Consider the following 26,417-nt stretch of genomic DNA (forward strand, 5'->3'; position numbering starts at 1 on the left):
TAAAACCAAATGAAATAAAAAAAGTACCTAAGCTAACCCTAATCATATGCATACATAACAAATAAAATAAATTGAATGCTTTTGTTTTGCTCTTGTGTGTGTGCAGGTCGAAGGCTTGGACAGAAAGGGTTCGATAGAGGGCTCACTGCGGAGAGACTCTAGGACGTGGGGAACAACAGCGCTAAAGGATGGCAAGTCGAAGGCTGACGACGGGAGGGATGCACGTAGAGGAGTAGCATAGGAAGCGTTTGAAGATTCGAATGGAGGGTTCGAAGCAAGCAGCGAGGAAAGGTGAGAAGGAAGCGAATAGGATGGGGTTGGGTCTATGAGAGGAGGCCGAGAGGGATGGCTCGTATTGTTAGCAATGGGCAACGCGGATTGGCAGAGATGGGCTGGTGAAATGGTCGCAGGAGGAAGGGTCTTCTTGACGGAGATGGAGGATGCAAGCTGCAACTCTGCGTACAAGAAGAGAGGGAGAAAAAGGTGTAGGTTGAGGGACGTAGGGAGATAGACAAACAACGATGAGAACATAAGGGATTTGCTGCAAAGCAGAGGAGAAGTTGCGAACAGATAATGGGCAGTGTATGGAGCAACGAAGAATGGCTGCGAGGGTTTGATTGAATAAGGCTGAAAGCTGAAAATCGCAGGAGGAGGTTGCAAAATCAAGCAGCAGAGAGGAGGGTTTGGAGGTGAATGTTGCGTACAGAGGGCAGCGACAGAGTGAAAGACAACGTCTTCTTAAAAAAATTTAAATTTTCAGCAAGAAGGAAAAAATGCAAACAACGACGCTAGGCAGTCAACAACAAACTCAAAAAACCCAAAGCAAACCCAGAAACAATCGAACCCTTATCAATATATTTTTATGGCTCAAATATATTAGTGAAACCCTTGAAAATTTCTCTAGAAAAAAAAAAAAATTAAGGAATCCACTTGCTGCAGATTTGTTAATGAAACCCTCACGAAATTTCCATATTTGAATATAAAAAATAAATAAATTTAAACCCTTGGGCTGCAAAATGTCTGAATAATATCCCTGGAAAATGATTTTGACGAACACCAAAGATCCAGATCTTACCCTCCAGGGCCTAGATCTGGACTCTGCACAGTTTCCTTCTTCAGATCTGTAGCTGTAGTTGCAAGACAACAATAAAACACCCAAATGATATATACAATGATAAAACTAAAACCCAGCAAAACCCAAGTCAAAAAACTGAAAATAATTACAGATCTATGTACATGAATGTCAGATCTATTAGATTTAAGGAGTGCGAGTCCAACTTCGCTCCCAGATCTGATAATCTGAGGCCCTCAACAACCAGATCTATTGATTTAGCACAAAAAAAATAATATTGAATTCTAAAGGAGGTGTTGAGCTCAAAACCCTTCATGCATCACCCATAAAAAATATCTTATCATAAGCCCAGGGTTAAATAAAGCTGGGCTCTTCAGAAAACACGGATCGGGAGTTGGCTGGTCCAACTGAAAACTTCCCTGAACGCCCGATGATCTAAAAATCAAGACTTTCCTGCAAGACTCAATTCAACCATCAACATAGCGCGAGAGAACGATAATAAAATTCAGATAAATAGAGATACCTGCTATTATATTCAAAACTTAAATTATCTTTCAAACCCCAGTGACTGAGCAAGATACCTGTACTCAAATCACTCTTCAGTAAGCTATTATCAATGGCTAAAACGAAATCTATGTATGAAAATGACACATCTTACAGTATTTCCACGAAGAGTAACACTAGCAGAAATTAACCCAAAGTCTTTCTTTATTGCTCATAAAAAGATTACAAGAGAGCTTTTCACTTAGCACACGATCCAAAGATCGGATTATCTCGCTGACAAAAGACCTCCTATTTAAAGATAAATCCTCCAACGGCTAGTTCGAGTGATCTTCGTCAAAGCGATCTCGACTGTTGATGAGGATCAAAATTTATTTTAATCTCATCCGTCGAAATTTTAAATTCTTGAGGAAATTCGAAATTTTCAATTAAATGCATTTTAATTAATTCAAAAATTATTTTTTTGAATTAATTTCCTCAAAATTTTGACTTTGACTTAACCCAGGGACCAAAGGCTTAAAATTTAGCAAAATAATCAATTTACCTTAGTGTCGGGACCTCTTAAAATTAATTTTCAAGGACTAATGAATTTTGCCTTCGGAGAATTTAAATTTACCTAGGACCTATAATTAATTAAATTTATGGCTTTGGATTTTAATTAATTTTGGCCAGAAAATTTAATTAATTAATCTACGAGGGGATAAATTATTTTTCCAACCCTCAAGACACTTTACATCATGATTTTTACATTTTTTACATCTCAAGGGGGAAAACCCATTTGCAAAATACCCTCACAGACTACTCAATTCTGCGACACAAATATAATCTAGCAAACCAAGCAATTTGTAATAAAATAACCTAACCAAATAGTTATGATTATTCCCAAATCACTTTTACATAGACTCGATCTAGAACACTAGGACTCCCGTAAGATCCTAGTGACAATCCATTCCGGCTTTGGGGTGACGTTGAAGGAAAACTCTGCCGACCATCTGAGAATGGATCGGTGAGACAAAAAACCTCCCGGAATGTAGATTGTCACCAGAAAAGTAGGTTTACCTAGGTAATTACATACATGACATAGATCTGCTGAGATTATTTACACCATATACATGCAGAATGGGTTTACATTATAACATGATCCTTACGCTGATGATGATAGCTGGACGGCACGAACACATCAATCAGGCACTATCCCTTTTGTGAAAAAATGGGGTGTACTGTTATGGGTCGTTGACACGTAGTGGTCAACATCTGGCTCTACTTGGGGACACATTGTTGCACTTGAGGAATGTGAGAATCTAGAATCTACATCCACGCAACACACAACATAACATAAGTAACGTCCATCCAAAAATCATCATATAACGTTAAGTACAGGAAAAATATAAGCTCTTCATTTATTAACTATTCTAACAACATGAAAAACACAAATTTAACTACAAAACGAAATACTGAAATAACAGAACATAAGGTTAGAAATATAATACAAAGATGCCCCATGGCATCAGATGCGTTCAATATAGTGCATACTAAGCATTTCCCTTCTTTTAGGCAAATTTGTTGGCTGTTTCTCGGATGTGCCTTGTCCAATTCTGCATACGGTAGGACTTTTCCTATCCGAAAATCAAGTTGTTCGCGACCATTTGATGCATCAACTCGCTTTCTCATTCTCTTTCTCTTCCGCTTTTTCTTTGTGGCAGGTTGTATCACTGATGATGTGGAACATTCTGCTTCAAAACTCTTAGATGAAGTATGTAAGATATGCGTGACATGTCTTTCTTCATTTTGCATCTGCTCTGTCAAGAATGATGGATCAGTCGCACAAGTGTCATGAGTAATAACTTGACCTTTTTTAATTTCTTCTTTGATCATGTCATTCTTAGTTAAATCTTCGTTAATGGAGTTAGCCCCTTTCTCGGGATATTCGCAACAAGACTAGACTTGTGATTTCCTCTCTTCCAGCCTCTTATGTAGTGTACCCATTTCTCTGGCATGTCTTACTATTAACTTCGCTTGATTGAGTTCAGTTTTCATGAATCTTTCTTGCAGAGTGACATGATTAGCTTGCATAGCCTTTATTTGATTCTGAATAATGGACATCTGATTAGAATGATTAACTTCCATTATTTTTAATTTTTTCGATGATATGTATTCCATTTGTATTTATGACACATGATACCTGCTTTTTTTCTATGGCCAATAATCTATTCTGAAGAGATATTTGACCAACTTCCATGTCCTTTATAATTTATCCTTCTTTGCTTTCATGCCCATGAAACAGTTTTGCATATAGTTTATCTCTTTTTTATGATTTGCTTGCATGGTAGCGAACTGATTATTATAATCGAATCTCATGATGGTCATTTCTTCATCCATAGTTGACAATTTGTTCTGAATCGAACTTATTTATTCCTGGTAACTTACTTCCATGGCAATCACTTGATTTGAATGATTAAATTCCATGATCGTCATCTTTTCCTCTAGGGCTAATAACTTGCTTTGCATAGAATTAGTTTCTCTGTCATGATTAGCTTTCATGGTTTCCATTTCCTTAGCATGCTAACTCTGTATGTCGGTTACATGATCAGAGTGTTTAATTTTCATGATTTCCATCTCCTTATCACGTTTTTCTAGGTGGGTGTACAAAGTTCTCATATCCTTGACATAATCGGTTACAAATTTTTCTTGATTAAGCTCCATATTTTTTACCAGCTGCATTTGACTGAACTGCATGTCTTTAACCAACTGCTTTAGTTCTTCTATAATTTGCTTATCATTTTCCCTTTCATTGTCGACACTGATTTGATAACTTGTTCCTGCTTTTCCACTATCATGGATTTGTCTAGCAACGGTACAAGTGGATGGCACATTCTGATATGAAGAATTGTCTTGAAATCTTTCATTGACAGTTGGATCCTTTACAAGATCACTTTCATTTTGTTGCATAATTTTAGGGGCACAAGGCGAGCCACCTTGATCACCATATCTATCTGTAAAAGCATTGACAATGTCTTGTAAAGAAGCGAATGAATCTTTAGGACAATTATTAAACCAATTCAAAGCATCACCCTCTAAAGAAAAGGCAAATAGACGCATTTTGACATCTTCATGATTATACTGGGGAGAACTACAATATTTGATTATTGTATGAGAAACCCTGCATAGATGCTTTATAACAGCGACTGAATCACCACCTGAGAACAAAGGCAATTTATGAATGGCCGCTTCCGGTATATCATGGAGAAAATCAGTAAAATGACACGAGGTAAACGAATCATCCATGATGACTTGCTTGAAGGGATAAGGTGGGACCAAATGGATGGTAGAGAGAGACCCCTGCTCAAGAAAATAAAGAGATCCACAAGAAGCGAGCTTCTAGTAGAAATTCTTGTAAGAAATGAAAGAAGTGGAGTCGCCACTTGAACATGAATCTAGCTCTAAGATCCAAAAGGCAAACAACTGGATATAAGGGAGGGTTTCTTGTTTGAGAAATAATGGATGAATAAGTGGAGTCGCCACCCAAACAAGAAACCCGATATGTCCTGGTGCTAAAGGTGCAGATGAAACGATAAATGAGATGACGAAAGGTAAGGCAATGAAAAGATTAAATGACGCCAGGAAATGTTGTCCCGCTTGACAGGCTAATGAATGGCGGAAAAGATGAGATGATTAAAACGATGTCGAAGAAACCAAGGACATAAAAAAACTCTATCCCCGGCAATGACGCCAAAAAATGTAGTCGCACAAAGTGTCTAGGCACCGCGACAACGCTCAGAGTAAGGGCTGTCACTCTTGATCCTTACTCCATTTGGACTCTCTCCTAGGCAAGTCAAAGGGGGTAGTCCCTAAGGTAAATGGGTGAGGATAGCCTGTGAAACACGGGCTCTAGGAGATTTTAATGATAAACAACTTGACGAATGTAAATGAATCTTGATTAACTCAGATGAATAGATTAAACGCTAATGTAACCAAGACACGACCACTAGATATAAATAATTATAGACTAGTGCCTTTAATATTTGAATTAACCATCGACTAAATAAAACAAGTTATCCATAACAATTTTCCAATATGTGACAAATAATGACAATCATGTAAACATCCAAAACTTTAACATGCAAGAGATTCCAGATTTAAAATGATCTTCATTTAATGGCCCAAATCTAGGACATTTAACTTTCTCCCACAACCAATATAATTTAAAACATTTATAACATCTTGACCATAGAGAAATATAAAAAAATGCATTTAATCAACAAAAAATACTAAAGAACGTTAGGTTTAAATTTAAATTATTCCGTAGGCAATAACTTCAATGTGATAAATAAATAAATCGAAGTGAATCAAAGGATTAAACAAGTTAAAATTTTAATGGGCCATAGGCCACATAATTTTTTTAATGTGAAAGCAAATCCCTTTAATTTATTTCTTTTAATTCAATTCCTAAGAATTTTTTTTAGATATTTAGAATTTTTAATGATTTATAGATTTTTCAAAAATTTTGTATTTTTTCATAAAAATTTAATTTTTTTTAAGATTTTAAGATTTTTTGAAGTTTAGAATTTTAAATCAAAAATAAAAATCATAAATTAAAAAATAAAAATGAAATGAAAACAAATCAAGTTAAAAGTGAAAATCAAAATCGATTTTTTTTCTAATGAATCAAACAAAAGGAATAAAATCTAATTTAAAAATTAAAAGGGGCCTAACCTAAGTCTAAAACCAAATGAAATTAAAAAAAAAGTACCTACGCTAAACCTAATCGTACGCATACATAACAAATAAAATAAATCGAATGCTTTTGTTTTGTTGTTGTGTGTGTGTGCAGGTCGAAGGCTTGGACAAAAAGAGTTCGATTGAGGGCTCACTGCGGGGAGACTCCAGGACGTGGGGAACAACAGCGCTAAAGGATGGCAAGTCGAAGGCTGACGGCGGGAGGGATGCACGTAGAGGAGTAGTATAGGCAGCGTTTGAAGATTCGAATGGAGGGTTCAAAGCAAGTAGCGAGGAAAGGTGAGAAGGACGCGAATAGGATGGGGTTGGGTTTATGAGAGGAGGTTGAGAGGGATGGCTCGTATTGTTAGCAATGGGCAACGCGGATTTGCAGAGATGGGCTGGTGAAATGGCCGCGGGAGGAAGGGTCTTCTTGATGGAGATGGAGGATGCAAGCTACAGCGCTGCGTACAAGAAGAGAGGGAGAAAAAGGTGTAGGTTGAGGGACATAGGGAGATAGACAAACAACGATGAGAACAGAAGGGATTTGCTGCGAAGGAGAGGAGAAGCTGCAGACAGATAATGGGCAGTGTATGGAGCAGCGAAGAATGGCTGCGAGGGTTTGATTGAATATGTCTAAGAGCTTAAAATCGCAGGAGGAGGCTGCAAAATCGAGCAGCAGAGGAGGGTTTGGAGGTGAACGCTGCGTACAGAGGATAGCGGCAAAGTGAAAGACAACGTCTTCTTTAAAAAATTTAAATTTTCAGCAAGAAGGAAAAAACGCAGACAACGATGCCAGGCAGTCAACAACAACCTCAAAAAACCCAAAGCAAACCTAGAAACAATCGAACCCTTATCAATATATTTTTATGGCTCAGATTTATCAGTGAAACCCCTGAAAATTTCTCCAGATTAAAAAAAAATTATGGAATCCACTTGCTTCAGATTTGTTAATGAAACCCTCACGAAATTTCCCGATTTGAAAATAAAAAATAAATAAATTTAAACCCTTGGGCTGCAAAATGTCTGAATAATATCCCTGGAAAATGATTTTGACGAACCTCGGAGATCCAGATCTTACCCTCCAACGTCTAGATCTGGACTCTGCACAATTTCCTTCTTCAGATCTGTAGCTTGTAAAACACCCAAATGATATATACAATGATAAAACTAAAACCCAACAAAACCCAAGTCAGAAAACTGAAAATAATTACAGATTTATGTACATGAATGTCAGATCTATCAAATCTAAGGAGTGTGAGTCCAACTCCCCTCCTAGATCTAATAATCTGAGGCCCTCAATAGCCAGATCTATCGATTTAGCACAAAAAAAAAAAATTGAATTTTAAAGGAGTTATTGAGCTCAAACCCTTCATGCATCACCCATAAAAAATATCTTATGATAAGCCCGGGATCAGATTAAACTGGGCTCTTCAGAAATCGTAGATCGAGAGTTGGTTGGTCCAACTGAAAACTTCCCCGAACGCCCGATGATCTAAAAATCAAGACTTTCCTGCAAGACTCAATTCAACCATCAACATAGAGAGAGAAAACGATAATAAAATTCAGATAAATAGAGATACCTACGATTATATTCAAAACTTAAATTATCATTCAAACCCCAACGACTGAGCAAGATACCTGTGCTCAAATCACTCTTCAGTAAGCTATCATCAATGACTAAGAAGAAATCTATGCATGAAAATGACACATCTTACAGTATTTCCACGAAGAGTAACACCAGCAGAAATTAACCCCAAAATCTTTCTTTATTGCTCATAAAAAGATTACAAGAGAACTTTTTGCTTAGCACACGATCCAAAGATCGGATCATCTGGTTGACAAAAGACCTCCTCTTTAAAGATAAATCCTCCAATGGCTAGTTTGAGTGATCCTCGTCAAAGCAATCTCGACCGTTGATGAAGATCAAAATTTTTTTTAATCTCATCTGTCAAAATTTTAAATTCTTGAGGAAATTCAAAATTTTCAATTAAATGCATTTTAATTAATTCAAAAATTAATTTTTTGAATTAATTTCCTCAAAATTTTGACTTTGACTTAACCCCAGGGACCAAAGGCTTAAAATTTAACAAAATAATCAATTTACCTTAGTTCCGGGACCTCTTAAACTTTAATTTTCGAGGACCGACGAATTTTGCCTTCGGAGAATTTAAATTTACCTAGGACCTAGAATTAATTAAATTTCTGGCTTAGGATTTTAATTTATTTTGGCCAGAAAATTTAATTAATTAACCTACGAGGGGATAAATAATTTTTCCAACCCTCAAGACACTTTACATCATGATTTCTACATTTTTTACATCTCAAGGGGGAAAACCCATTTGCAAAAGACCTTCACAGACTACCCAATTCTGCGACACAAATATAATCTAGCAGACCAAGCAATTTGCAATAAAATAACCTAACCAAATAGTTAGGACTATTCCCAAATCACTTTTACATAGACTCGATCTAGAACACTAGGACTCTCGTAAGATCCCAGTGACAAAATCCATTCCGGCTTTGGGGTAAGGCTGAAGGAAAACTCTGTCGACCATCCGATAATGGATCAGTGAGACAAAATCCTCCTGGAATGTAGATTGTCACCAGAAAAGTAGGTTTACCTAGGTAATTACATGCATGACACAGATTTGCTGAGATTATTTACACCATATACATGCAGAATGGGTTTACATTATAACATGATCCTTAAGTTGATGATGATAGCTGGACGACATGAACACATCGATCAGCCACTATCCCTTTTGCGAAGAAAGGGGGTGTACTGCTATGGGTCGTTGACACATAGTGGTCAACAGGACCCAAAGACTTCTTGAACAAATCTGTCAGAAGCTTTCTTAACCAAACAACCTCTTTTCCTACTTCACATGCAGCCACATATTTTGCCTCGACACTACTCAATGCAATGGGATCTTGCTTTCTACTCATCCATGAGATCATAGTAGCTCCCAGACTAAAGCATCCCCTGGTAGTGCTTCTTCCATCAGTCTCACTACCATCCCAATCAGAGTCTGTGAAGCCAATTAGCTTGACTTCCTTACTATCACACTTCAGGCAGTGATGTATAGTGCCACGAAGATACCTCAATATATGTTTGGAAGATATCCAATGATCATGATGAGACTCCAATTAAAACTGACTAAGAATGTTTACTGCAAAACATATATCTAGCCTAGTATTTACCGGATATATCGGAGAACCCACCAATTGATGATATGAGGTAGGATCCACGAGACTAGAGTTGGAGTTCCACAACTTCTTAAGGTTAGTGATCATAGGAGTAACCGTCGACTTGGATTCCATCATTCCAAATTTCTGCAATAACTTGATGATGTACTTTCCTTGCCCCAAATATATCTCCCCAGGTCTTTGCCATACTTTTAGACCTCGGTAGTAGTGCATCAGTCCTAGATCCTTCATCTCAAATTCAGCTGCCAACATCTTCTTGCATTCTTGAATTCTTCGTTCTACACCGATGATGAATAGATCATCCACATATAGTAGAATAATGACAAGCTCATAATTCACGACCTTGATATAGATTTGGATCATTATTACTCTTCACGAACCCAATTCTGAGAAGATATACATCCATTCTTGCATACCGTGCCCTTGGTGCTTGCTTCAAGCCAAATAGGGCCTTCTTGAGTCTGTAAACATGAGAGTCCCTGCTATTCACTTCAAATCCTTCAGGTTGTTCGATGTACACTTCCTCATCAATGGTCCCATTTAGAAATGCGGTCTTAACATCCATTTGATGGATATTCCACTCCAATGTAGCAACCAGTGAAACCAACGATCTAATGGTAGTGTACCTTCTGTAGGTGCAAAGGTTTCTTCATAGTCAATGCCTTACTTTTGAGAGAAACCCCTTGCGACGAACCTTGCTTTGTACTTGTCTATACTTCCACCAACAACATGTTTGATCTTATAGATCCACTTCAATGTGACAACCGGTTTGTCACCAGGTCTAGGACTTCCCAAACCCATTCTTCATGATGGATTGATATTCTCCCTGCATAGATTTCTTCCAAACCTCTTCATGCTCAGCGTCCTAGAATGTAGACGGTTCGGCTTCAATCAAATTTGCCATATATGTAGCATAACCAAAATACCTTTTCGGTTTCTTACTTTCCCTGGAGGACCCTTTCGCAGCTTCATGTCCTTCAGCGTCTTCTAATGTACCTTTCAACCAATTTGGCCTCTTCCTTGTGGTTGGGATAACCACCGATTGAATAGGCTCACTTGGTTCTTCTTCATCATTTGCAGTAGAGTTCTCAATTCTCATGATGAACTTCATCTTCTTCAAATACGAGAACTTCTTCGTCGTTAGAATCAATAGGAATATCCTTTGATTTCTTGTAAGCTTGATTCTCATAACAAATGACATCCCTGCTTACTTCAATCTATCTTCCCTCCTTTATGTAAATTCGATATGCCTTTGAGGAAAGACTATAACCAATGAATATTCCCTTGATGCTTGTCAAGTCCAACTTCTTTCGCTTGTCTTTTGGAACATGGACATATGGTGGACTTCCAAATATGTGGAGATGATCCACACTCGGCTTCTTTCCTGTGAATACTTCTTCGGGTGTAGTATTATCAAGACTCTTGAGGACTTATATTTACACAACAATCATCGTTGCTTCACCCCATGAGAATTTTGGTAGATTTTGATCAAGGAGCATAGTTTGAATGCCTTCTTCAATTGACCTATTTTTCCTTTCAGCCAATCCATTTTGTTAGATATAGTAGGGAGCAATGAGATCCCTCTTAATACCTCCATCCTTACAATATGCAATTAACTCTTTAGAGGTGTATTCCCCACCATTGTTAGACCTTAGAGTCTTTATCTTCTTTTTGGTTAGGGTTTCCACCTCAGCCTAGAACTCCTTGAACTTAACAAATACTTCATCTTTAGTTTTGAATAGGTAGAGCCATGTCTTCCTCGAATGGTCATCAATGAATGTTACATAGTAGAGATGACCTCCAAGTGTCTTGTTAGACATGGGCCCGCATACATCGGAACGGATGAGATCTAATATTTCTTTAGATCTAGATTCACTATGATGAAATGGCTTTCTAGTATTCTTCCCCAAAGAACATCCCTTGCACACACTTTCATGATCTAACTTCATATCAGGAATACCATGAACTAGTCGACTAAGAGTAGGGATGACCCTATAATGAAGATGACCATACCTTCGATGCCATAGTTCAATGGGACTTATTTCCATATGAACCAAAGCTTGAGGAGATGGAGTGATAACTCGATAAAGACTTCCTTCACGAATTCCAATAACCCTAGCTTTGTCAATACTAGAGTTCTTTCCCAAGGGCCAAAACCAATACTTTTCCATCAACAAAAGCAATCCTTTCACCTTTATCTTCTAAACAAGAAATAGAAAGTAAATTCTTTTTCAAACCTGGAACATAGAGAATGTTGTTGAGATGCAACTTCGATCCATTATCCAACTTTAATGATGTAGATCCCAGGCCTCTAACAACATAACTTTTGTTGTCACCCAATTCCACTACATGAAAGGATGACTCCTTTAATAGTGTGTGTAGTTGCTTGCTTTCACCTGGCATGTGTCTCGATGCTCCACTATCAATGATCCATGCATTTTCATCAGTAAGAGAACCTATAAGGGCAGCCAAGAATCCTTGACTTTTGACTTTGTTGAATAAGTAGTAGATGATCTTCTTGATCCATCTTCCAACAAAGTTGAAACCCAATCTTATGTAGTTCACCATAGAGGGAGAATCTATGCCGACAAAGTGATATTCGACTTCTCTTGACCTTAGCTCTGAAACCATGTTGGAAAATCAAAGTAATTATATTAGGGTTTGATTCTCCATTCTTAATAATTACTTGTGAGTGCGTTGGCTTCTTTTACTTCTTTATTATCTTATCTTTCATCAAGCAATTATACATGTATGAAGATCACAAAACAAGAGACACAAGATATAGGCACATGCCAGGGAAAAACCCCCCTCAAGGGGAAAACCCAGTCAAGATAATTCTTCTTTTCAATAGTATTCTTTGAGACTCTTTACCCTAGACCAAGACCAAACTTTTCCTCCACACCATGTTAGCCTCCAAGATCTTCGACCCCTTCCAACAACTTCGACTAGGCATCGGCTTCCAGCAACATCCCGCTTATGGCAACAACGAAATCTTAGGAGGCTTCGATCTCCCAACCCAGACCACGAAACAGAGAGAGAGAGGCACCAAAAGTTCGATTTTCTTCTTCTATAGAGGCTCCCCCAAACTCGCACTTTTGTTGTCCTCCCGGCAATAGACTTCGCACTCCTCCAGCTCTTCTTGAGATATCGAACTTGCTTGAGTGAGTGATTCAAATGACTTCAACCTCCTTCAATATATAGGCTTCTAGTGGGTTGAATGGGGGTCCTTAGGCCGACTTGATCTTCCTTAGGCTGACATGATTTGGAGGACACATAATTCATATTTGACTTTATACAAAACCTTTTTACATGATCCAAAAGCCCGAGAAGGGTCTCTTCGAATATGCAATGACTCCATAAACTCACTATTAATCCTAGGAGTCCTTAATGGGGACTTTGACTAATATAATGATGACCCAATCATGAAACCCATGCTTTAATAAGTCATTGTTACAATAATAAAAATTATTTTCTTAATTCTTTTGACAAGTACATTACATAATGACTCAAGTACATTATTGAAGACCAAACATAGTTACATTTTCTAACAGGATTTTCTTGAGTTTCTTTTCTCTAGCCTGATCCCACCAATTGTGCCATGCTTCTTGGAAAGACTCCCCTTGCCATTGCGTTCTGAAGCCAAGGGTAGATTTGCAAATAGGCCATACCCATAGGGAGAAATGGCAAGCTATAAACAGATGTGCCACCATTTCTTTGTTATTTTTGCATAATGAACACCGCCTTGGACCTTCCTTTCTTCTTTGCCACACCCCCCAGCTAATGAGAGGTGGGATGTTCCTGAGTTGCTTTTCTCTAGCCTGATCCCACCAATTGTGCCATGCTTCTTGGAAAGACTCCCCTTGCCGTTGTGTTCTAAAGCCAAGGGCAGATTTACAAATAACCCATACCCATAGGGAGAAAGGGCAAGCTATAAACAAACATGCCACCGTTTCTTTTTTAGTTTTGCATAATGAACACCACCTTGGACCTTCCTTTCTTCCTTTTTGCAGATTATCCCATGTTGGAATTTTGTTTTCTAACAAGCACTAAATGAACAACCTTGCCTTTGCAGGACATGACAGTTTCCATATTCTTCCACTACCATTCCTGGGCTGCTGGCAAGCTGGAACTAATCAAATGTTGATATCCTGTCTTAAGAGTATATTCCCCGAAAGGAGAATGGATCCAACATAGAGTATCCTTACAGTCTCACAGTCTGACATGTGAGATACTCAAGGCATTGGTATAATTTTGCCAATGCTCTACAAAAACTTCTGGCAGATTGAATTGTGTTGCATCGACCCAAACTTGAGCCCATATGGTTGATCTCAAATTATCCAACACCTGGTTTAGGTTATACCTTTCCTGGATGTGTAAGTGATTTATCATTTCACGTGGGAGAAGGTAATGTAGCCCGCATCCAACTTGGGGGTCCTTTCCTATCCTTAACTTTTCTCCATTGCCCACCTTCCAAGCAAGACCCTCTTTGATCACTGAAAAGGAGGATAAATCAACTTTCGATATGACTGATATGTTGGGTTTTTTCTTATCAGGAGATCTAATCCAGTCTTCCACGGAGCTGGGATATATATTTCTTGTATACCACTGTAGTCCATAAGCTGTGTGTTGACAGAAGCCTTCATCCCACTTTGGCTGCTAGAGCTTTCGCAAAGGGGGGTGTTTTTTTTTCCCCATTCCCCCAGGCCTTTGGGACTGTTATTCTCTCCCATCACACCAAAGGGAGCACCGATTCTTCTTTAGAGCCAACCCATAAAAACCTGGAACATATCTTTCGAACAGAATTGAGGACCCCCTTTGGGATCCAAGATGAAGACATCCAACATTTCTCGCTTTTTCTGGTATCCATATCAGATAATCCTTCCTGCTAGTGCAGAGCGGTAGTCTGTCTTTCCTTGAAATTTGAATAAGATAAGATAACCATGTATTTTGCCAAAGGTCCTGTACCAGATGGTGTTGCTTGCTTTCGCACGAGCGAGTCTGTCCTTATTAGGGTAACTCGGTGAAGAAGGTGCTTCTTTGGTCACACCCCTCGTGGGTCGCTCCCTATAAAAAATAACCCAACTAAATAGAATGTTGTGGGTAGTTTGGCAGTGTGGATTACGTGGTGAGAGCATGACATATGAAGTCGGTTAGTTTGAGCAGGTCAGGTAATGAATGAAGGAAGGTAGGCCACTAATAATATGACAGATTGGACAAATAAGAAACCCAGAGGAGAGCCCCAACGAGGGAAAAGAAGGGAAAGAATTTCCCTAGCAATCTTCTTTCCCTGATTCGACCGTAGTCCGGGGCGTGCTTCGTAGAAGACCTGAAGGAAGGAGCCACCATAAAGTATGTCAATCATAGTATGGAAACCATCGTCTTTAGACCATCGCGTCTAGACCATCAAGAATGTCCCAACCAGTAATGAAGGTTAGCACTTTCAGTCATCCATCTAGAAAGAGAATATCGCCTTTGGGATCCAAGATGAAGACATCCAATAAACCGGGATTGCTTCCAAAACTGACTTTACAAGAACTAATCTGCCTGTTCTAGACAGCCATCTGAAACTCCAAACCTTTAGTCCTTTTTCCATTTTTTGTTCAAAGCCAATGCCAGTCATCTTTCCTGTAGTCATTCGGTTTTAGAAAGAAACCTAGATATTTTAGGCCTTCTTCTAAGTCCTTTATCTGGAACGGGAACGCTTCTTCCATATACCTAGATCCAGACTGACAGGCCAGTTGGCAGAAGAGCTGATTTCGTAATGTTAACCAGCATCCCTGTAGCTTTTCGGAAAATACCCAAAGCTGTTATTATTGCTGCAATATCACCTCTGGAGCCATTACTGAACAGCAAAATGTCATCTACAAACAGTAAATGGGTAACTGCCTGGTCTTTTGCCACTGCTACTCCCCTCAAGTCCCCCTTTCTTCTTGCCTCTGATATAAGCCTCCTTAGTCCTTCAACTGCCCTGAGGAATAATAAAGGGGATAGTGGACAGCCTTGACACAGTCCCCTTTCTGCATGAAAAAAAATCAGATGCTGAACCATTGATAAGGACAGCAAAAGAAACTTGTGGTAAGACAACTCATGACCCAGTTTAGAAAGGGGACTTCAATCCCCGGGTGAGTGAGAATCAGTCTCAGGAATAACCAGCTGACTATGTCATCTGCTTTTGAGAGATCTATTTTAATTACCAGGCCCTTTAGTCTTCTAGTTTTCATACTGTGTAGACCTTGTGCAACACCGATTGCTTCATGGATTTGCCGGTCTTCTAGGAAAGTAAATTTTTCCTTTGATACCATTTCTGGACAGTATTGGCTTGATCCATATTGCAATAAGTTTAGCAATCACTATGTATATGCAATTGCAGAGGGCTATGGGCCTGGAATCCTCATATGGTTGTGGGTCATCAGCTTTAGGGATAAGGGCTATGAAGGTTGAATTGAAGGAGGCTGGCCTCCTCCCATTTTGACGGGAATCCTCCACCACTCTAAGTAAGTCCTCCCCAATAGTTTTATAAAAAGCCACCTGTCCTTTTATACAGGGAACGACTGTCCTGTTCTACAATTAAATGCCCAAATCTTTAGCTTGTTGTAAAGGTCCCTTTTTTAAAAGATAGATTGTGCCTATCAAATAAATAGAATAGCTGTAAGGAGAAGGCACTCACCTAAATATAGAATAGCTGTAAGGAGAAGGCACTCACCTAAATATATACTGACAAGCTTTTCATAAATTTACAACTAGATTGTCCCCTACTTTTCCATTTTATCAATCACTGTTTATTTTTGTTGCATTGTGGCTCCCTGATTGGTCAAAAGCAATTTGCAGTCTTGTTTAGTTCCATTGAAACATGATCAATACTATCAACTTCAAAGTAGTGCAAATATAATTCCTCTTCCAACCGTACTTAATCCTTGGTTGATAATTTTCAATCCGTCTTGACCATCATAGTCATTAACATTGAGTCACCAACGATTTCAATATTCATAATTCAAACTATGCACAAATTGTAAGACACTAGACAATTTCTATCAGTTCTATGTCAATTACCATGAGTTCTATTTTTTGTACAATGTTATCAGACTCTCAATCAGCAAAAAATTGGTGAGCCCAAAGAGCAAAGAGTTTGAATTGGATTGGGAATAAATTGGGAAAAACTTGGCAAATATAAAAAGGGAAAAAATATACAAACAGATGTTCAGCAGCATCAGTTGATGGCCTTAGATGGATTACTTCTTCCTCCTCTAGTTCTGTTTGTCAATGTTTGTCACTTACATTCAACTCGTAGAGAAGAAACTAGCTGAAACAGGCAGAAAAAATGAGGGAACCCACAAAAAATGCTTTTACATACAAACTGGTGCAATCCATCCTTGACTCACGATTTGAAATCATGATCTGTACTAAAATTGCGAGTTTGAATTGGTGAGCTTCGGATAGCCTTGTTTGGAGGCCAATCTGATTCAAACTTCGAAATTGCTATGTAAAGCATGATTCCTGTTTTGCTGGTCTTATAGTTGCTTATGGGTAGCTTATTTTATAGAAAATAATTCCTGTTTTATCTGGGTTTACTTTGAAATATCTGTCATATTTGAGCAGGTAGCCCTGTTGTCAATGATCTGAAAGCTTGGGTTTATCTTGATGAATTTAGGATATTGGAGTCACTTATAGGAACCTAATTCTAGAGCTTGTATTTTTATCAAAAGTTTAAAATAAAGAATAATTGTGTAAGATAAAGGCTTCTATTTCCCTATTTGTTTAAAATGCAAGAGTTTTAAATTTGCTGAGATGAAATCATAATTTAGCTATAGGGGGAATGAGCAGCAGTAAAAACATTTGTTAATCTTTTCATTGCAAACGTGGTGCATGATCATGTACCAAATATGCTGTAGTAAAGTTTTTAATTTTCAGTGACTTATATGATATTTTACAGCAAGAACTATATAGTATATACTACTACCTTTTGGTACTGAATTCTCGATGTTTGTTACAAACAGGAGCTTTCATCTGCCAAAGCTAACCTCAATCAAGAGATCACTTCCATGAAACAAAAACTGTTGTTCATTGATAAAAGGGGTCCAGAACTAGAAGCCGAAAAGAAAGTGGCAGCTGCAGCAAGAAATTTCAAGGAAGCTGGCCGGGTTGCTGCTGAGGCAAAGGCATTGAGCTTGGAGAAGGATGATGTCAGCCATAAAATGGAGAGGGCTTTGTCAGATTTGCAGAAGCTGGAGGAAGAAATAAAAGGCAAAGTTACTGCGTTGCAGGAGGCTGAAAATCTCATTATTTCAAAGGAAAGAGATGCAGCAATGGCAAGATGTGAGAGACTTAGATTAGTTGCTGCCTCTGCCAGGGAGGAATGGTCTGCAGCACTTGAGGTTGAAGATATCGAGGAAGCAGGAAATTTGCTTGCAGAGGCAGAAGCTGCAGATTCTGAAGCTGACAAACTTCAAGAGGTTTGTAACTTTGATGGTGACCAGTTCATTAAGGTATCAAAGCAATTCATCTCTGTTGCTATGGCTAGTACTCTCATGGGTAAGCAGTTAACGGAGAAAAGTACTTGTGTTGAGACTTCCAATGAATAATTTGATATCTCCTCTTAGAAATGGTCGGTGTTTTCAACATATTTTTGGCTTGTAGGTCGTCATCATTTTGGACCTCCAATAATTATTGTTATACATGTAATTTAATATTCATTTTAGGATCAGGAAAATTTAGATTTCCCTTTCCTGTCATAAACCACCTCCATTTTCTCTTTACATTCTGCTTTCTGTATTTTTCTTTGTGGTAGAGTCGCTTTCTTGAGGAATAAAATTCAATGATTTGTGTCCTGTTTTTCTGAACTTAGTTCTACAACTTTGATAGATGGGTAGTAGTAATTGTCCATTTGCTGCATTTAGTGTACGCTGCACACTGAGGCTTACTACAAAGGATCTAGCACTATAGATTATCTTTTCATGGCTTCCAAGCAGATAATGTCTGTGTATCTAATGTTAGAAACAAAATCTGCCATTTCAGTTGTTATATAATTAAAGGATTTCAGCTGAACTTTGACATCCTAATTGCACTTTTTGGATTGAACACAGGGATCTGAATTGTTTGTACCACATAATGGTTCTTTGATGCTCAAGTAACCAACATTGATAATTGAACCTTAATATCTTAGGACTCCAATTGGAGACACCTTCACTATTTCTTTGGAACATGCTTCAAATATTTATTGAATAAAACATTAATAGAAGAGCACATATAACAAAAAGATGAACACCAAACAGGCTATTGCCAGGGATACAGAATAAGTGCTGAAAACACTAAGCAGAAAATCTAAAACTAGATCCCTAAGAAACCACGGTTCCCCATGAACAACAAAGCAGGGGAGAACCATGCAGACACAGGACCCAGAGACATCCCTTTATAGATTCACAGGCCTTAATGAAAAGAAGCATGTGTTTGTTAAGGAAGCTGGTAGCATAGAGCAAAAGAAACCATCCCTTTACACATTCACATACAGTATGCAAGGGAGCAGCATTTGTGTAGGCAAAAACAACCAGCAATCCATCCCTCACATACTGTCGATAGGGTGTCCAGAGAGAGACACCCCAAAGCTATAACTAGGAATGAAATTGCTGAGATCCCACACAACTGGACACCATGGATATTGGAGAAATCCCTAGGCTGCTGCCCAAATTTGAAACCTCTTACACATGGATATGGGTCAATAACCAAAAGATCAGACTGGGATCTTCTCCAACGTATCCACTATCATGAAACTGTAGTGCAATGAAAATGCGAAAACCACTACAAGCACACAGATGATATCATTCCACCTGCTGCAATGAAGCAGCAGAATGAACACCACCCACCAGCTGGCAAGAAACAACATATTGAACCTGCCCAAACTGCAATGCAACCATGTCAGAAAAAATGCTTAGTCCAGGAAAACTGTACTTCTGTAGCACTTCCGCTACTTCAACTGGAGAAACGCAAAACATTTTGTTTAAACAAATATGATAATAACAAAGCATTGCATGCAATTCTAAATATCCATCCATGTTATTCACTATATGTAAAAACAAGACTATCTTCTTTTTCTTTTTCTTTTTTAAACCATGGTGAATCGGTAACTCGTTCGAGTAATCTGGACAAGGCCCAAGATCAAACCTAGCGCCTGCCACTATAACACCAAGAGTATATCCAACAGCCCGTAAGCCAGATATACTAGGAATATATGACTTTGCAAGAGCCGAGACTTCACAAAGGCAGGGGAGTCTACTCCTTGAGCCTTATCACAATGGGCCAAAGATGTCCACCTGTTGACTTTCTAGTGCTAATTAGACAAGCACAATTTTCTGCAACTGATAATTATTTCCAATGATATATGATATTAGTTTAACACATTCCAGATTATCATTAAGCAATTACACTTCAGAAAATCCAACTGTAAATGCAATAAAACAGTAAAGATCGCAGTAGAAAAGCCATGCACAATATACACCAAAATTTTGCCCAAGGAAACCCAAATTCAGGAGAAAACCCAAAAATCTTTTCAAGGAGAAATTGTTCAATTCAACAAAAATACAATCTGATAATCTCAAGTCAAACTTGGTCAACCCAGACCAAAATCACAGAACTGGTCAAACCTGGTCAAACAGATCAAAATTTGGCCTTCTACAACTGTCCATAAATTTGGTCTACCTCTGCCCAAATAGAGCTGTGTCAGACTGCTCAGAAACTTGGTCAAACTGCCCAAACAGAACTCAGTCAAACTGCCCAAAAACTCGGTCAAACTTCCTAGTCAGAACTTGGTCACACTGTCCACAAACTCAGTCAAATTCTGCCCAGAAAAGCTCGGTCAACACAGGTCAAACAAATCTCAGAAAAACGCAGTCAAAACTGGTCAGGTCAAACTTCAGAAATCTTCCTCAACTCACACATGTGAACAGAAGAATAGAAGATGTTGTGTGATCCAAATTGTCCAAAAGTGAGGCTGAATTTGTATTTATATTGGTCAAAAGAGGTGGGTTTTGACCAAGGGTCACACCCATTCACTCTGCAACTACTTAGATGAATCACTGAAAACGGAAACTAATTTACTTTCACCAAGATACAGAGTTTCTTAACAATTCATATGCAGTGGAATAAAAACACAGAGATAAAGACACATGCACAAATTGACACACTTTTCTCAGGAACCCAACAGGGAAAACCTGCTTGCTTGATGTGGCTATTTTATTGATTGTCCTTGGAGAAATTGAATCTATTACAAAGCACTTTGTCTCTCTTGAGAAAGTGTTCTGCTTCTCTCACAAATTTCAGCTAATACAACTGTTCTTGGCCTTCCTTGATCAAAACTTGATCTTGGTTCCTACACACAATTGATCCTTCTACTGCCTCCTTGACTTGCTCTGCAAACCTGGTTGTCTTGCCTCGATTCTGCTCCTCCTTGGTCTCCTTATCCCTTGCACTGATCTCCTATTTCCTAGCGTAATTCCAGGCCCTAATTTTTAGCGCACTTGAGCTCGTATTTTATAGGACTCCATCTCCTTTCTGGGCACAACCAATCAACTCCTAAATCCTAGTGCATGTGTGCTCCTATTCTTTAGGGCACAATTCTTGCACTCCACAATCAAGGCTCTCTCACACTAGCTTGTGAGCTTTGTCTTGTCACAATCCTTTGTGCACAAAATAATTGTAATTTACTTGTGCCTTCGTCTTTCCATTATAGATTCGATCCATGCTAAATTAGGCTAGTTCAAATATAGAACTTGAGCTCTGATAGTGAGTTCATTGAGAGTGTTACTCGCTCTCCTTCCAATAATCATTGGAGTTGTTAACTCGTGTTCTCTCCAATCAACACTAGAGATCTAACTTGCTCTTCCTTCAATCAAGACTGAAGACCCAACTCGTTCTAACTGAACTCGATCTGCCAACCAATCCTGTAGTCAAACTGATGAAGACATCCACTTAACTGAAGCTCCAACTCTATGCATGAGCTCGTGATGATTATTCCCATAAACTAGAAATTAACTCACAACTAAAGTCTATCCCTTGAGGACAACTCGAGGTCTTCACTAGCTAAGGCACAAGCCAAAAGACCTTGCTCGCTACATTCTTAACACTCCCTCTTAGAAAGGAAGGTACCTCTGGAAGAACTTCATCCACCTAGATTTGCCTTCAACACTACCACGTCTTTGTTGTTGCAACTGCTCCCTCTGAACTAGAAGACTTCCCTGCTTTCTCTTGCGGAATCTGATCTGAAGACTTGTTCTTTCCAACCATGCTCTGCGAGTCTACTACCTTAGTCATAAGTGCCATGTACCCTGTGTATTTTTGTGGCTGCTTACTTTGCCTAAATGTGGTATTGGGAGATCCAACTATCTTCTGATCCCCCCTAAATAAATATTTTTCCCACTTGGCTCGAACTCTCCCTATATTGGGAGTCACTCACTGAGTGGATGCCTCCACTCACCCTGGGCTTTGCTCATCATCATCCTGCTGGTTTGCCCAACTGCCAACTAGACCAGGCTTAAACTGAGACACTGGCTGAGGCTCCATCTTGAGTAGCTTCTTCTCAGGTACTCTAACCTTCTCTTGCTCTAAGGACTCCCTCAGTGCTCTGCTCTCCTTAACCATCGCTTCTGTACTCTGTGTTGTAAAATGTAACTAGGTTCGGTCTTCCTAATGACATGTAATTATGATCTTTGTAAATGATGAAAAAAAGAGAATAAAATTATTTTTGTTATGTCTTGCTTCATGGGTTTAATGGCAAGAGTTTTTATGGGTTCCATTGAGAGCCTTAGGATTTATCATTAGAGTCAAAGAATCAATGTCATGTATGAAGAGCCCTTCTTGGGCATGTGTCAATTGTATATAAGTCTATATAGCCCTCCAACTACAAGCATACAATCCTCTCTTCATGTTGGCTTCAAGATAAGGTGACAAACTCATGTCGACTTCTCATTATGGAGACACACCTATTCATAAGTTTATGTCGGCTTAATATGATGGAAAAACCACTATAAATAGGCACCTTGACCTATTCCCAAACACAGAATTTCGGTCATCTCTCTCTAAAGTTTTCGGATGGGAAAAACAGAAGATGGGTTTGGATCTCCAGTACAGAAACAAGCTCGGATGATGTAGACAACAAGGATATGTTTAAAGGGTGATCACAGTAAAAGATGAAGCTCAGATCTCTCCCAGAATTCGGATCACAGAACAAAAGACACGTTAGATGTATCTCTGAAGTTTGTGTGTATGATTACAATGACATGAAGTTTAGATCTCTGTCTCGGTGCTAGGAAGAAGTCTTATATCAGTAATATAATGAAGCTACAGAGATTCGATGCTATCTTTGATGACATGACAGTGAGATTCAGTGTTGCTACAATGATCATAGTTTGGTGACATGACAGTGATGAGTTTCTGTGGTGATAGTGACATGACAGTTCGTTGCTATGATAGGAGATGATCTTAGTTTGTGTTAGTGCTATGTATCAAAGAAGGTTGAGGTGGAAGAGGAGTCAAGAAGAAGGCTGACTATCAAGAGAGCTTGTGTCTTGGTCTTGGAGTGGCTAATAGGTCAAGGGTATTGGTCTTGGTATTCGTCAATTGGAATCTCTATAAGAAGAATTTGTGCGGGTTTTCCTCTCAAAGAGAGAGGTTTTGGCCTTGGCTCATAGCCTATATTTTGTGTCTCTTGTCTATTTATGTTCATGCATTGGTAGTTTTTTTATAAAGAAGAACACTAATAACTTAATCAAAGATAAGATCCTAAGTTAATAAAGTAAAAACTCTCACAAGCAATTACTAATGAAGAGAAATCACCTAATTCATGATGCCCTAGATTTGTCAACATGGTATAAGAGCTAAGGTGTCAAAGTCAAGGAAGGGCATCTTATCAAGGGAGACTCAAGGATTGAATATCGAGAAAGGTATCAAAGTAAAAATGGAAGGATATCACAACAATTTGTAGGATCTACATTGTAGAATCAAACCCTAGATCAAAGAAGGAAGTCTACTTAAGAAGTCTTGGGATCATCAAATAATCGAGGCCAAAGCCTTATTTCTACTCAAGGCGAATAGATCTACAAATCAAGGCTACTAGAAGTCTACACCAGCAAGAGTGTGGGATCCCATAGTCTTTAGCAAAAGACCTCAAAGACCCTCATCAAGATGAAGAGATCTACAAGCAAGGTAGCCCAAAGTATAGAGAAGGATTTCTAGGACTAAGATCACATCATCTTGGAGATCCTAGAAGCATTTCGGATGTGCATTTATTCACTACCAAAGAAGTCAAATTATTTTGAAGGCGAGAAGGCATTATCATCATCTTCAAAAGCTATAAGGCAAGCTCCCTATCATTACAGCAAGGATCCCCTCCTTGTCGTTGAAGAAGATCATCCAAGGAAGCATCAAAACATCCTCATCGATAACCATCAACAAAGGAAGCTAGATCTAAAGGCCTTGACATAAAAAAAAAGGAGCAATCTCCTTTATTGAAGAAGGGCTTTCCATTTGGCAGATCATCCAAAAAGGAGCACTACTACATCTTCTTCAACCACCATCAAAGTGATCAAGTAAGTATCTTTAATCAAATTTGGTAAAATGTCTTCATTTTGCAAGGACATCTATAAGCTGGTTGGGTCATCGAAATTCCTTGCATGGAAAATGAGGATAGACATAGCCCTTGAGGAAAGTGAAGTCATTGAACATATCAATGAAAAGGTCCCCTCATATAGCAGTGTTGGAGACATCAAAGAGATACATATGATAAGCTGGTAGAACTATTTTCTGAAGATTCGACCCTCTTTTCTTGTCTTTACATGAGGAAAAAATTTCTTTGAGTATATCGGCTTAAAGGAATATTAATTCCCTTTATTTAATTCTCATCTCATAGGTATTATGCCCCTTGCAAAGTTAAACTTTGTTCTTCTATTCATAAATCACAGAATATTTGCAAGTTGTAAAGGGGCTAGTTGTAGAGACTGGTAAGGATGTCTTTTGAATGATGGTTGTTGTAGTTGATGAAGATCTTCAAATCTAGCTATTGTTGTTGTAGAGGTATCTTCAAACATGTCTTCTAGTAACCTTAGAGAAACTTGAATTACAAACTTGCATGCCAAGAACTTGTGTCAATGTTTGCAACCTTTACTTCAGATCTTTTGTCAGATAATGATGATTTCGGATCACCGTTGTTATGGGTTCTAAGTCTTGATTTTTTGATCGACAATATTCCTTTTAAAGTAACTCGTCCATCAGACTTGGATTTTCGGTTCTTCATAGGATTGTACCTTAGATAAACTTGCAATGGATAAAACGACTTTATTTCAGAGGGAACTTTGGTTATTTGATATATACCCAGAACAAAGAATTTTATAGAATTTCACAAGAAAATTTGGATCAACCCACAGTCAGATTTGTATCATACTTTGGATCCTTCTTGTAGTAGACTTTCTTTCTTTTCCATTATGCCAACAACCTGTGATCTTCTAACCTCCTTCTACCGACCTTAGCTCTGATACCATGTTGGAAAATCAAGGTCTTTGAAAATTAATGTTGATTTTCCTTACTTGATAATTACTTGTGATATTTGTTGGCTTTTTATTATTTAGTTTTACTTCTTCATCAAGCAATTACCAAAACATGAAGATCACAAAGACACAAAGAACACAAGATATAGGCTCCAAGCCAGGGAAAAACCCCACAATTGGGGAAAACCCGAACAATCCTCTTCTTATAGAATCAGATCAAAATGAGACCTCCAAGACCCAAAGACCAAGACAACTTCATAATATCCCCAAGTCATCCCTGCTCCCAAGTCACAATCAAAATCAAGCTTCTTCAAACTTCAATCAAACTACAAAATCAGATCATTGTCCTATTACCAACTTCAGAGAAATTTTGACCTTGTCACAAATTGCAGAGTTCTTCATATTTTCGGCCCTGTCACAAAGTTGCAGACTACTTCATATTTTCAGCCTAGTCACAAAACTTTAGAGAACTTGTTTATCCTTCCACAGAAACTCGCATATCCCTTCCATTGAAACTCGCATGTCATTTCATAACCTACACACACTGCCTCTATTTTGGTGGAGGGATCACGCCTATAAGTAGTTGTTCTTACATGCGAACAAACACGTCCTTTTCAGTGATCCAACTTGACCATCTGGAGGGCTGACTTGGTCTTATGGAGGTCAATTTGACTCTTTTTGACTTAAACAAAAATTATTTTCCTTTTTCTTACAAAGAGTCCAAATGGACTTTAACTCAAATTTAATTCTTTGACTCAATCAAAACCTAGAAGCATGAAGAACATGTTTGACCTAGACTTGAGCATGAAACCCATGCTTAAATAAAATTATTTTTCTTCTTTTACATAAAATACAAATTGATACAAGTACAAAAATAATTATGAAGACCAAACCTAATTACTTTTCCAACACCCTTAAGGCTTCCTCTACTTCTCTGTGAATGCTATCATCATTAAGCTTTTTATCCCTTGCCTAGTTAGTAGCTACCTTTTCCAAATTGCTTTTATTCTCCCCACAAAGTCCCCCATCTTCATCCACTCTAGATTTAGTTTAAAGGGACTAATAAGCTTCTCTATTGGAGGAGCCACTTCTACTACCATAGGATTATGGCAAGGTCCCCTCTAGTGGTGCACATTGTTTGATCCTAATGGCTTCATCTAGGAAGGATTCAAAAATTAAAAAGCTTTCAAGTCTCTTAATAATTATGGCTTGCCCCACTCTTTTGTTATTCCAAGTGGGAGATAGCTTGGAAGATTCAATATCCAAAAAACTACTTTCTTCCAATTTTCTAGTAAAATGTCCAAAGGGAGGATCTAGTTAAGTAGTTGGGACCCAAACCCCTAATGCTTTTTTGGTGAAATTCAAGTCCCTGCCCATTGCCATTATGACTA

The 26,417-nt window shown here is 38.4% G+C and overlaps 1 protein-coding gene across 1 annotated transcript in view; it reads left to right on the forward strand.

Annotated features, from left to right (window-relative positions):
* LOC149156700 (uncharacterized) overlaps positions 1-18,324 on the forward strand; it is a 131,000-nt gene extending 112,676 nt beyond the window's left edge. Inside the window, exon 3 of the mRNA XM_089438413.1 lies at positions 17,494-18,324. Within this exon, the coding sequence (XP_089294539.1) occupies positions 17,494-18,078 (585 nt within the window). The 3' untranslated portion in view covers positions 18,079-18,324. The remainder of the gene's footprint in view (positions 1-17,493) is intronic.
* Positions 18,325-26,417: the final 8,093 nt, after the last annotated feature.

Source organism: Pinus tabuliformis, chromosome 9, assembly GCF_031772625.1.
Source record: "Pinus tabuliformis cultivar Carrire ecotype Pingquan chromosome 9, CPIR1, whole genome shotgun sequence".
Taxonomy (NCBI): Eukaryota; Viridiplantae; Streptophyta; class Pinopsida; order Pinales; family Pinaceae; genus Pinus; species Pinus tabuliformis.